Source organism: Saccopteryx leptura, chromosome X (genome assembly GCF_036850995.1).
Source record: "Saccopteryx leptura isolate mSacLep1 chromosome X, mSacLep1_pri_phased_curated, whole genome shotgun sequence".
Taxonomy (NCBI): Eukaryota; Metazoa; Chordata; class Mammalia; order Chiroptera; family Emballonuridae; genus Saccopteryx; species Saccopteryx leptura.
In genome coordinates this window covers 25,415,678-25,428,364 of record NC_089516.1, presented here as the reverse complement: position 1 = coordinate 25,428,364, position 12,687 = coordinate 25,415,678, and the positions used below count along the sequence as shown (strand labels likewise).

The 12,687-nt window shown below is 41.1% G+C and overlaps 1 protein-coding gene across 6 annotated transcripts in view; it reads left to right on the top strand.

The window, feature by feature from the left end:
* The window catches only part of DMD (dystrophin), a 1,890,745-nt gene that overhangs the window by 204,919 nt on the left and 1,673,139 nt on the right, over positions 1 to 12,687 (top strand). For all 6 annotated transcript variants that reach the window (XM_066356826.1, XM_066356825.1, XM_066356822.1 and 3 more), the window contains one exon: positions 10,733 to 10,883. In XM_066356826.1, the coding sequence (XP_066212923.1) occupies positions 10,733 to 10,883 (151 nt within the window). The remainder of the gene's footprint in view (positions 1 to 10,732; positions 10,884 to 12,687) is intronic.

The window sequence follows — 12,687 nt, the reverse complement described above, 5'->3', positions numbered from 1 at the left end:
CCTTTCTGTGATAATTTTACTAAAAACCAGACTTAAACATAACCTTTATTAATCACCTTCTTAAAAGAATAAATGGAAAAAACCCCATACAAAGAAGTTAAAATAAGTGCATATTTAAGCATTTGTGAGCCCCCTGGGGGAGTCTAGTTTGCAGGTATACAATTCCTGTGCTAAATTGGACTGTATAATCTATTCATTAAAACCATTTTTCTAAGATTTTCAAGCCAACAGTCTGAATAAATTAATTTTAGTTTTCATCAGTGTGATTTCAGTTACACCTTGCACAGTTGAAAATACATATACAATATTTTTTAGGTATTTCAAGTAGATTGTATTTTTTAAGCAGTTAATTTTTAAATTTTTCTTTTTTTTCATGTTTTAAGTAGATTTTAATATAATTGTCAAACAAGAACTTCTTTCTCTTCTCTGTCCCTACCCTCCTTTTAAGAAAAGTGGTAATTTCAGAATTCTGCTGCAAAATTACAGAACTGAGTTTTTGTAGAGTCACAAACTAGAAAATTAAAAAAATATACCAGTGAGTAGGCCCTGGCCGATTGGCTCAGTGGTAGAGCGTCGGCCTGGCGTGCAGAAGTCCCAGGTTCAATTCCCAGCAGGGCACACAGGAGAAGCACCCATCTGCTTCTCCACCTCTCCCCCTCTCCTTCCTCTCTGTCTCTCTCTTCCCCTCCTGCAGCGAGACTCCATTGTTGCAAAGATGGCCCGGGCGCTGGAGATGGCTCCTTGGCCTCTGCCCCAGGCGCTAGAGTGGCTCTGGTCTCAACAGAGCGATGCCCCGGAGGGGCAGAGCATCGCCGCCCGGTGGGCAGAGTGTCGCCCATGGTGGGCGTGCCGGGTGGATCTCGGTCAGGCGCATGCGGGAGTCTGTCTGACTGTCTCTCCCCGTTTCCAGCTTCAGAAAAATACAATATATATATATATACCAGTGAGTAAAGTCTTTTATTTTTTTTATCCTATTTTACTTAAAAATTGTTTTCTTTAAATTTAAAAATTTTATTTTTCACTTACAGTTCACATTCAATATTATTACATAATAGTTTCAGGTATACAGCTTCGTGGTTAGATATTTTTATAACTTACAAAGTGTTCCCTAATATTTCCAGTACCCAGCTGGCAGCTAACATAGTCATTGCAGCATTACTGACTGTGTTCCCTATGCTGTACTTTACACATTCCCATGAGTACTTTATAATTGCTAATTATATTTCTTAATCCTTTCGCCTTTTTCACCCATCCTCCCAACTCTCTTCCCTCTGTCAACCATCGCTCTGTTCTTTGTATCTATGAGCATGTTACTGTTCTTTGTTGGTTCACGTGTAACTTTCTAGTTCTCCAAAACTTATCTACCATTGTCCTTCAGTATCTATCCGTAGGGGATATATTCCAGGACCCCCTGCAGATACCAAAATCTGCTGACGCTCAAGTTCTTTATGTAAAGTGACGTAGAACTATACGCATAGTCAGAACAATACACACGATTTCCAACCACAGATGGAAAGTAACGTTTCAAACTGTGGTTTGTTGGAGCCACAAATGCCAAATGTAGAGCTATGGAGGGCTCGCTGTATAGTTATCGAGAAGTATTGACATAGAAGTGGACCCACACAATTCAAACCCCTGTTATCCAAGGGTCAGGTGTGCGTGTGTGTGTGCGCGCACATGCATGCGTGCGTGCTGAGACAGTAGAATAACTTGCTAATTTTCTCTTTGTGCCACCAAAATGATTCTTCAAACTTCAATGGACTGCAGATTACCATTTAGAATTCACTGAAATAGTGCATTTAATGCTTGACAGCAAGGTTATCACAAAGAATGTTGAGTACTTGTTAGCCAGCACATTTTAAAATTTCTTTTCAGTGACATCTAAATCCAAAGGCTGGCTAGGCCCCACCTGTCCGAAGTTAGCCCCTCTCCTACCACATTTGGAGAAGACGCATTGGTGAAGGGAAGGCTCCCATACTGACCCGGTAGCAGTGCCTCCTCATGGTGCTTCTTCGTGGTGTTGTTTTTATCTATGACTATTTTATTAATTTGAATAATCAGAAGTTAACAGTATCAATTTGATGTATAATACATTGATTAAAAACCTTGATTCAGGTCCTTAAAATAGACATTAAGATTGAAAATTTGCACCTGTCATGACATTAAAAAATTAACAGTCCAGTCCTGGCCAGTGGCTCAGTGGATAGAGTGTCAGCCTGACAGATGGGCATTCTGGACTTTATCCCTGGTCAGGGCACACAGGAGAAATGGCCATCTGCTTCTCCACGCCTTTCTTTCCCCTTCTCTCCCTATTTCCCTCCCACAGCCAGTGGCTTGAGTGATTTTTGTGTGGCCCCAGATGCTCAGGATAGTTCTGCTTGTCCAAACATGTCAACCTCAGGCACTAAAAATATCTTGGTTGAGCCCTGGCTGTTTGGCTCAGCGGTAGACCATTGGCCCGGCATGTGGAAGTCCCACTTTCAATTCCCTGTCAGGGCACACAGGAGAAGTGCCCATCTGCTTCTTCACCCTTCCCCCTCTCCTTTCTCTCAATCTGTCTCTTCCCCTCCTTTAGGCAAGGCTCCATTGGAGCAAAGTTGGCCCGGTGCTGAGGATAGCACCATAGCCCCCCAATTCAGGTGCTAGAATGGCTCCAGTTGCAAAGGAGCAACGCCCCAGAAGGGCAGAGCATTGCCCCATAGTGGGCATGCCAGGTGCATCCTGGTTAGGTGCATGCGGGAGTCTGTCTTTCTGCCTCCTTGCTTCTCACTTGGTTGATTTGAGCATCACCCCAAGATGGCGTTACCAGTTGGATTCCTGTGGGGACACATGCAGGAGTCTGTCTCACTATCTCCCCTCCTCTCAATTAAAAAAATTAACAATCCTTCTTTCACATTATTTTTAATTTTATCGTTTAAGCATGTATTTCTCCATTTTCATAATGATTCAATGAAATGCGATCAACTCACTGTCTATTCAAGTGTGCCCGCAGGTGAGAATGGGAAATCACGGCTGAAAGGCCAGTGGAGTTTTAAAAAATGTATTAGGGTGATACTACTTAACATAATTATGCAGATTTCAGGTACCCAATTCTACAACCCATTTCTTTTTTTTTTTTTTCTTTTTACAGAGACAGAGAGAGAGTGAGAGAGAGGGATAGATAGGGACAGACAGAAAGAAATGTAGAAAGATGAGAAGCATCAATCATCAGTTTTTTGTTGCGACACATTAGTTGTTCATTGATTGCTTTCTCATATGTGCCTTGACTGTGGGCCTTCAGCAGACTGAGTAACCCCTTGCTGGAGCCAGTGACCTTGGGTCCAAGCTGGTGAGCTTTGCTCAAACCAGATGAGCCCACACTCAAGCTGGCAACCTCGGGGTCTTGAACCTTGGTCCTCCACATCCCAGTCTGACGCTCTATCCACTGCTCCACTGCCTGGTCAGGCTACAACCCATTTCTTTACACCACATTTTGTTGCTTCTTTTTTTTCTTAATTTAGTAAAAAAAAATTTTCTATTACAGTTTACAGTCAATATTATTTTATATTAGTTTCAGATGTACAGCATAGTAGACAATCATATACTTTAAAAGTGTTCCCCAAAATTTCCAGCACTCATCTGACACCATACAAAGTTATTACAGTATCCTTAACCATTTCTTATGCTGTTCTTTACATCCCTGTGACAGTTCTATAGCAACCTATCTGTACTTCTCCTTGTTTTCTTGGTGTTAAAAAATTATGAAATTTAATAGTGTGACACAAGTTAACACACTTACACAGGTTTCAGGTGACCGATTTTATAGCACATCTCTGTACACCATATAGTGTGTTCACCCCTGTCAAAGTCGAGTCTCCGTCATCACCGTTTATGCCTTTTGTACCCTCCTCCACCTCTTCTCCAGGCAATCACCACACTGTTGTCTGTGTATTAGTGTTTTTTTTTACCCTTTCTTTTATTTTATTTTATTTTATTTTGTATTTTTCTGAAGCTGGAAACGGGGAGAGACAGTCAGACAGACTCCCGCATGTACCCTACTGGGATCCACCCGGCACGCCCACCAGGGGTGAAGCTCTGCCCAACAGGGGGCGATGCTCTGCCCCTCCAGGGCGTCGCTCTGCTGCGACCAGAGCCACTCTAGTGCCTGGGGCAGAGGCCAAGGAGCCATCCCCAGCGCCCGGGCCATCTTTGCTCCAATGGAGCCTTGGCTGCGGGGGGGGGGGGGGGGGAAGAGAGAGACAGGAAGGAGGGGGGGTGGAGAAGCAAATGGGCGCTTCTCCTATGTGCCCTGGCCGGGAATCGAACCCGGGTCCCCTGCACGCCAGGCCGATGCTCTACCGCTGAGCCAACCGGCCAGGGCCTTTTTACCCTTTCTTGTACTCCTCAATTCCTTCACCTTCACCCAGTTCCCCCAACCCCTCCCCCCTGGCAGCCATCAATCTGTTCTCATGGTTGCTTCTTCCACTCTTCTGGCCACCACTCACTTCCTTGCAGCTCGCCCCGGGAACTGTGGTTGTAATTAGTTTGCATGTTTTGTTGCTCTCTCTTCAAAGGCCTCAATAAGTGAACGAAACATAGCACCTTTCACCACCTGTTAATTTATTTCATATGACTCTGACACAGAAAGCAGTCAGGACTGCCCAGACGTTACTGAATAATTACAATATCTGAAGTAACAACAATGGAAAAGCAAAACATCTTTGAACATTATATTACAAATAATTGTTTCCATAGTCCAAAGGAAAACCATACAAAGTTAAGCTCTTCACAGATGTCCCATACTTGGGCATCATTTTTTTGGGGTATCATCTTCTTTTTTTTTCAAATTGTCTTATCTTCAGGTTCATTTCCTCTCGGAAGTTCCATCCTTAAGACAGTGTTTTGTTCTTTGGGGTTTATCTCACTTTAAATCAGTTGTGCACTAGACACAGTAACTGGAACGTTCACCTACCCCAATTATCTGACATTCGTTGTGAAATGTCATGGGGATCAGCGACGGAGGGCAGCTTCAGTGGTCCTGTCACTGCTCTGTGTCCGGAAGCATGCTAAGTATAAAGCCCTGTTATGTTTTCCGGCCAGCATCAGATTAATGTGTGTCTCTCTAATCTTCCACGTTTGAGCAGTTGCTACCAGTGGATTAAACACATACTCACCTTAAAAAGACTAGCAGTGATTTCCTTTTTTTTTCTTTTCCACATGAAAGGAGGAGTGATAGAGAGACAGACTCCCACACATGCCCTGACCAGGATCCACCCACAACCCCCATGTGAGGCTGATCCTCTGCCCATCTGGGGCCATGCTTGCAACTGAGCTGTTTTAGCACCTGAGGCCAGAGGCTTCACGGAGCCATGCTCAACGCTTGGGATGGTGCATCCCAACCAATTGACTCCTGGCTGCAGAATGGGAAGAGAGAGAGAGAGGGACAGAGGATGGGAAGGGGTGGAAAATCAGATGGTCACTTCTCCTGTGTGCCCTGACTGAGAATCCAACCCGGGACATCCACATACCTGGCTGACATTCTACCACTGAGCCAACTGGCCAGGGCCAATTTTCAAAGATGCAATATTCTCACCTAGATTCTTGTTCAAAGTGTCATCCATGGCCTCACTTCATCCATTGGCTCACTTCACCTGAAAATTTGTTAGAAATGAAAGATCTCAAAAGAGAATACTTGTGCGCTGCTGGTTGGAATACAAACTGTTGCAGTGACTATGGAAAACAGTATGGAGATCCTCAAAAACTACAAATGGAACTGCCTTATGGCTACTTTTGAGTATATATCCAAAGAAACCCAAAATACTAATTCAAAAGAATGTATGCGCCCCTATGTTCATTGCAGAATTATTTACAGTAGCCAAAATATATAAGCAGCCCAAGTGCCTATCTGTGGAGGAGTTTAGAAAAACCTGTGGTACATTTAAACATTGGAATATTATTCAGCCATAAAAAGAATGAAATCCTACCATTTGCACCAGCATGGATAGACCTACAGGGTATTGTGCTAAGTGAAATGAGTCAGAGGAAGACAAATACCATATGATTTCACTTATATATATAATCTAAGGAACAAGATAAATGAACACACAAAACAGAAAGCGACTCACAGATGCAGGGAACAAACTGATGCTTGGCAGAGGGGAGAGGGGGTGGGGACTGGATGGAAAAGGTAAAAGGACTGAGAAACAAATTGGTAGTTACAAAATAGTCACAGTGATATATATATATAGTATGCAATGGGGATTATAGTCAATAATGTCATAACTATGAATGGTGTCAAGTGGGTACTTAAATTATGAGAAGGATCATTTTGTAAATTATATAACTGTCTAATCACTATTTCTTACACCTGAAACTAATATAAAATAATATTGAATATCATCTGTAATGAAAAATGAAATGGAAAAAAAGAAATCAAAGTTCTTAGATCTGACTCCCTAAATTTAAATCAGAATCCTGAAGTGATCTCTATACCTATTCAGGTTTGAGAACCCATGACAAAAATCAAAGGGCAGGATGTCCAAAGACCCATTATCAGAGAGAGTTTAGAGTGAAATGGTGTGTATAAAGGAGGGTAAGGAGTAGTGGGGAGTGTGGCAAACTGGAGAGCTCATGCTTGGTCTGTGAGTACAATTGATACTCAACTGTACAAATCCTGTTAAGATATTCTCAAGAATGGCTAGGTCAGAAGTTTTCATGTGGTATCTCAGGATTTTTAGCTATTGACAACAGTTTCAATCTATTTTCAACTGATGTGAGACCAAACCTGGCATGTGGACTACTGTTTCCCTGTGGTAAGAAAAATAAATATTGCCTGACCAGGCGGTGGTGCAGTGGATAGAGCGTCAGACTAGGACACAGAAGATTCAAGTTTGAAACCCAAAGGTCGCCGGCTTCAGTGCGGGCTCATCTGGTTTGAGCACAACTAACCAGATTGAACCCAAGGTTGCTGGCTTGAGCCCAAGGTTGCTGGCTTGAGCTAGGGGTCATTCGGTCTGCTGTAGCCCCGCCCTCCCCCATCAAGGCACATGTGAGAAAGCAATCAATGAACAACTAAGGTGTCGCGACGAAGAATTGATGCTTCTCATTTCTCTTCCTTCCTGTCTGTCTGTCTCTATCTGTCCCTCTCTCTGTCTCTCTGTCTGTCTGTCTCTGTCTCTGTCACACACAAAAAAGAGAAATAAATATTTACACAGTTAATACCTATCTTCCCAGAAGCCTTTCTGCAAAGGGATGTGTACTACTTATTTCACGCTTCATGCTGACTGGTGTCCCCCCACTTGTATCTTTCTGTTTTCAAACTTATTCTGAGGTGAAGTTCAAGCTTCATACATGTACAATCCATGACTCTTTGAGTCTCAAGTCAGAAGCCATTCTTAAGGAGTTGAAGGTCACACCTTTCTCTGTAAGTAGAGGTGACATCTGAATGAGAATGTAATGGCCTCGTGTCAAAATAACTCCTAATAACTAATTCCTGGGTGTTGACACATGCCCTTCTATTGATGTTAATATTGGTAATATATTGGTCTCCTGAGCAGAGTTTGGGTAAAGTTGTGGGTGCAGATTACATTATAGCAGTGCTTCTCAAACTCAAGTGTGCATCAGAATCACCTAGACGAAAACATAGACATAAATGCTTGCTCGAGGTTCAGACTTCAGATTTTCAGGCAGAGTTCAGGAAATCTCCCAGGTCCCAGGGATTGGTGTAGGGTATGACACTGTATGAGTCTCCCCTACCTTACATTTTCAAGCTCTACTGCCCTTACTGTTCCTCTATGTTGCCTCAGGGTCTTTGCACTGGTGGTTCCTTCTATATAGAAACTGCTTACCCCTTTCTCTTCACCACTTCCTCTTACTTCAAGCGTTTGAATTCTTCAAATATCAGTATTTCCCAAAAAAGTCTTTCTTGATTTCAAAGAATTCAGTTACTCTCATTTATAGCATGATCACAATTATAATTAAGTAATGGCCTAATGAGCTATGTGTTATCTCTGGTTCCCGTCCTCAGAATGTATACTCTGTGACAGTGAAGGGTTGTGTGAGTCTTTCTCATTTTTCTACCAGTAATATCTATACTCCCAAAAATTACGGGATATTTCAAAATGAATATGAAGCTATAAAATATCCTCTAATTTTTGTGAGCAGAATTAGGGGATATTTCAAAATGAAAATGAAGTGATAAAATATCGACTAAGTTTTGTGAGCACTATAGATACAGGTAATATGCATATGAATCAGTTTTTCAAGTCTCAACTTTTAGACTATGTGTTCTGTAAGGACATCATTCCTGATGACCCCAGGTCAGTTTGCAGCTTCTTTTTATGCACTCTCTGACATGTATATAAATCTAATGATAATGGTTTCCTTTATAATCCTGTAATTGTTGATATATCTATTTCTCTAAATGTCTCTAAGCTACTTGAATACCTGAGTAGATATTTTCTTTTGTCCGTTCCTAACAAATAATTTCCAACAGAGATATGCAACTCAGTGTGTACTTGTTGAATTAAATAGCTATCCAAAGTTAAAAATGGTAAAGACTATTTTAAAATGACATCTCTTGTTAACTAACAAATGCTTGTTAGACCTGAGACATTTCTTCAAGTTTAAGTAATAATGTGAGATTTTTTCCCCTTCAGTTTTTGAAAAGTAAAATTTGTAGCTTCATGTAATGACAAATCAGGCAGCAACAAACACAAGGAATGGTACTGCAGCCGGTTCTCATGAAATGTTAGTATCAGGTCAGTTCTCCAGGGATGGGTTAAAGCCAGAAAGGGAGAGATTTATATACTTTGCGCTACTGCGGTGGTATTCATTGTCTAAGAGGCTTCATCTAGCAACTTGTAGTTTTTACTTTCACTTACATAGCTGCTTCATCAGGGTTGCTTTGCATAAAAAGTTGTCTAATTTTTACTGTATGATAACTGAAGGCTCACGCTCATAGACTTCTGATTGCAATGCACCTTAGGGGACATGCAGCTCTGTAATGTTTAAAGGTCAAAAAAATGGTGGAATCTCAATATTTTAAACACTCAGTTTTGTGTGTATTTTACATGATTAAATATACTGACTGATGAATATTTCTGGTAACAATTTTATAATCAGAATAGTGAATTCCTAATTCAAATTATATCCTCCTTCTCCATGTTGTAAGATCACTGTTCAGTAAGCTGTGGTTTCCAAAAATGCTTTAACTCTTTGAGTAGTGAGTTATTTTTATGCTTGCTGACCTCTGGGAGTGAGTTTTTTTCCCCCCAAAATGGAATTAGTTCCAGTTACAATTTTATTAACTGAAAATCATGTTTGTTTTATAACCAATTTGTGGAAACAAGAAGAGCATACATTTCCTTTTTTTTTTAATGTTGTCATACACATTTTTAAAATAAAAATAATTTGTTACCGTAATATTCTGGATCAGGCGTCCCCAAACTGCGGCCCCCTGAGGTCATTTATCCGGCCCCTGCCGCACTTCCGGAAGGGGCACCTCTTTCATTGGTGGTCAGCGAGAGGAGCACTGTATGTGGCGGCCCTCCAATGGTCTGAGGGACAGTGAACTGGCCCCCTGTGTAAAAAGTTTGGGGACCCCTGCTCTGGATGGTCAGGAGGCACAAGGACATATATCAATGTTTGGACTACTTAAAGGGTTAAATATGCCTTCATACAGAATATTCACCTTGAAATAGATACTAACATTTTTCATTTAAGTTTCACATTTTTGTTGAATTAATGGTTGAAATAATCTCAATTATCATTTTCATCCTCATCATGTAGTTGTGTGATTGGTAGGCAGTTCTGATCCCATGTCCCTGATGATGAATACTAATTGAGAAGGTGTAAGAACTTGTTTCTAGGGCACATAGCCAGGCCGAGAACCCAAGCATTTGGACTTTTGATCCATTACCCAACCTACTAGTACATCTTTGAAAAAATATGATTTAATTTGTATATTTCTGCATAACAGATGCTTCCCAAAGTTAGTTGCTGAACACAATTTATAATGACATCATGGTTCTACAGGTCTGGAATATGGGCAAGGTTTATATAGGTGGTGGTTCTGTGATTTTATATGGCTGGGGTCACTTATTGTGCTGCACTCAGCAGAAAGCTCAACTTTTAAGATAGCGGTTCATCATCCAACCTCACTCTCAGCGCGGGCTCTACTCTTCCAGTAGTCTAACCTGGCCTTCCTCACAGCATGAATGCTGGGTTCAGGGGGAGAGGGAGAGTTTAAATGCTGCCTGTGCTCTTATGGCCTACGTGTGCAACTGGTGCATTGTTGTATTCTATTGGTCAAAACAAACCACAGAGCTAGTTCATATTCACGAGGATGGGAATTAGACTCCATCTCTTCATGGGAAGAGTGACAAAGAATTTGTGGCTATCTTTAATCACCCCCCATATTAAAATAATGGAAATAAAAATAAAACAATTGCCAAGTGATACCACTAGTTCAGTTGCCGAAGATGGTTCTCACTTCCTTTAGCATGTTTACCTGAGTTAGCTGTGTGAAACTATCTAAAAACTGGGGTGTGTGAACTGGAATGAATCGGAGAAAGAATAACCTCAGAGATGGTGGATGGTGGTCTCGACTTACCTTCAAAATGTCTAACAGATGCCAAATAATGAACATACTATAAATTATAAATGTCAACACTTTTACCTAAGTTACAGAGTTAATAATAGTGATTGAAGTTTTTTTGACATAGATAATAATGGACATCTTTCAAATTTTCAGTTTACATAAAGTTCTAATGGATCTCCAGAACCAACAACTGAAGGAGTTAAATGACTGGCTAACAAAAACAGAAGAGAGAACAAGGAAAATGGAGAAAGAGCCCCTTGGACCTGATCTTGAGGACCTGAAACGCCAAGTACAACAGCATAAGGTTAGTATATGTTATGCTACTTACTTTCTCCTGGAAAACTAACTCTCTGTGTATAGGTGTATCAGATACACACGTGTATACCTTGTGGTTTACCGATAGGAGATAATAAAAACTTCAGTCAAGAAGAGTTTTTACTTTTTTTTTTTTTTTTTTATCATTTTTCTGAAGCTGGAAACAGGGAGAGACAGTCAGACAGACTCCCGCATGCGCCCGACCGGGATTCACCCGGCACGCCCACCAGGGGCGACGCTCTGCCCACCAGGGGGCGATGCTCTGCCCATCCTGGGCATCGCCATATTGCGACCAGAGCCACTCTAGCGCCTGAGGCAGAGGCCACAGAGCCATCCCCAGCGCCCAGGCCATCTTTGCTCCAATGGAGCCTTGGCTGTGGGAGGGGAAGAGAGAGACAGAGAGGAAAGCGCGGCGGAGGGGTGGAGAAGCAAATGGGCGCTTCTCCTATGTGCCCTGGCCGGGAATCGAACCTGGGTCCTCCGCACGCTAGGCCGACGCTCTACCGCTGAGCCAACCGGCCAGGGCCAAGAAGAGTTTTTAAATCATTTTTGCCTAATGCTTTTTGAAATATTTATTTTTCAAATATAACAGAACTAGGGTTTTCATATTTGAGAAGAAACGTCAAACTTATTCCTGGAAGAGAACAGTGAGGATGTGTGATTTATTAAAGCTTTGATTTATTGGAAGAATCTCTGCAGGGATTACCTGCAATGCAAATTTAAGTAATAAGACAAGATTTTTTTTTTTTTTTTTTTTTACCTTCAATTTATAATGTCTTGGAGCAGACCAAGCTTTACGAAAAATGAACATTTGTGACATTGCTTTCCTATAAAAGACAGCATCTATTCATTTTAGTATTTCCAGCTTATCTTTCTTCAGTTTATTTGTACATTTACAGTGATGCCACATGATTGCCCAGAAGAATTTCTCATTTCCATGGTTAGGATTTCTATAAGAATGTTACTGACCTGAAATTTTCAGGGGTCTTCATTCTAATAATCATTGTAAAATTAGCTCTGGGCCTTGCCGAGTTGGTTTGTCAGGACATACACAAATGGAAGAACCTTCATGATTGGCCTGGGATTTGGATTGCCAGGTTTAGCAAATAAAAATACAAGAAATGTAGTTAAGTTTGAATTTAAGATAAATGAAGAGTTTGAGGAGTTTTTTTTAGTGTAAATATGTGTGAAATTATTCATTCATTATTTACAATTCATAGTTTACTGGGTATCCTGGATTTTATCTGGCAACTTCACTCAGGATTTGTGGTTCTTAGACTTATGGTTTAAAATTTCTTTTTAAATTTATTTTTATTATTTTACAAAGCGGAGTGGGGACAAGGAATGAGAACTATCAACTCACAGTTGCTTCATATTGATTCACATAGTTGTTCATTGATTACTTGCTGGAGGTGCCCTGACCGGACAAGCCCAGGGTTTCAAACCCATGACCTTAGCATCCCAGGTCAATGTTCTATCCCAGTGGTAGTCAACCTGGTCCCTAGCGCCCACTAGTGGACATTCCAGCTTTCATGGTGGGCGGTAGCAGAGCAACCAAAGTATAAATAAAGAGTTAGATTTAACTATAGTAAGTTGTTTTATAAGATTTATTCTGCCAAACTTAGTGAAAATCCGACATAAAGTACTTGGTAAGTAATTATTGTTATATGCTTTAACTTGCTGTAACTCTGCTTTATAAATTTTATAAAGTAGTTACTTCCCTACTTTATAAATCACCATTATAAGTGGCTTCTGTGGAACCGGTGGGCGCTTAGAAGATTTTACTACTAACA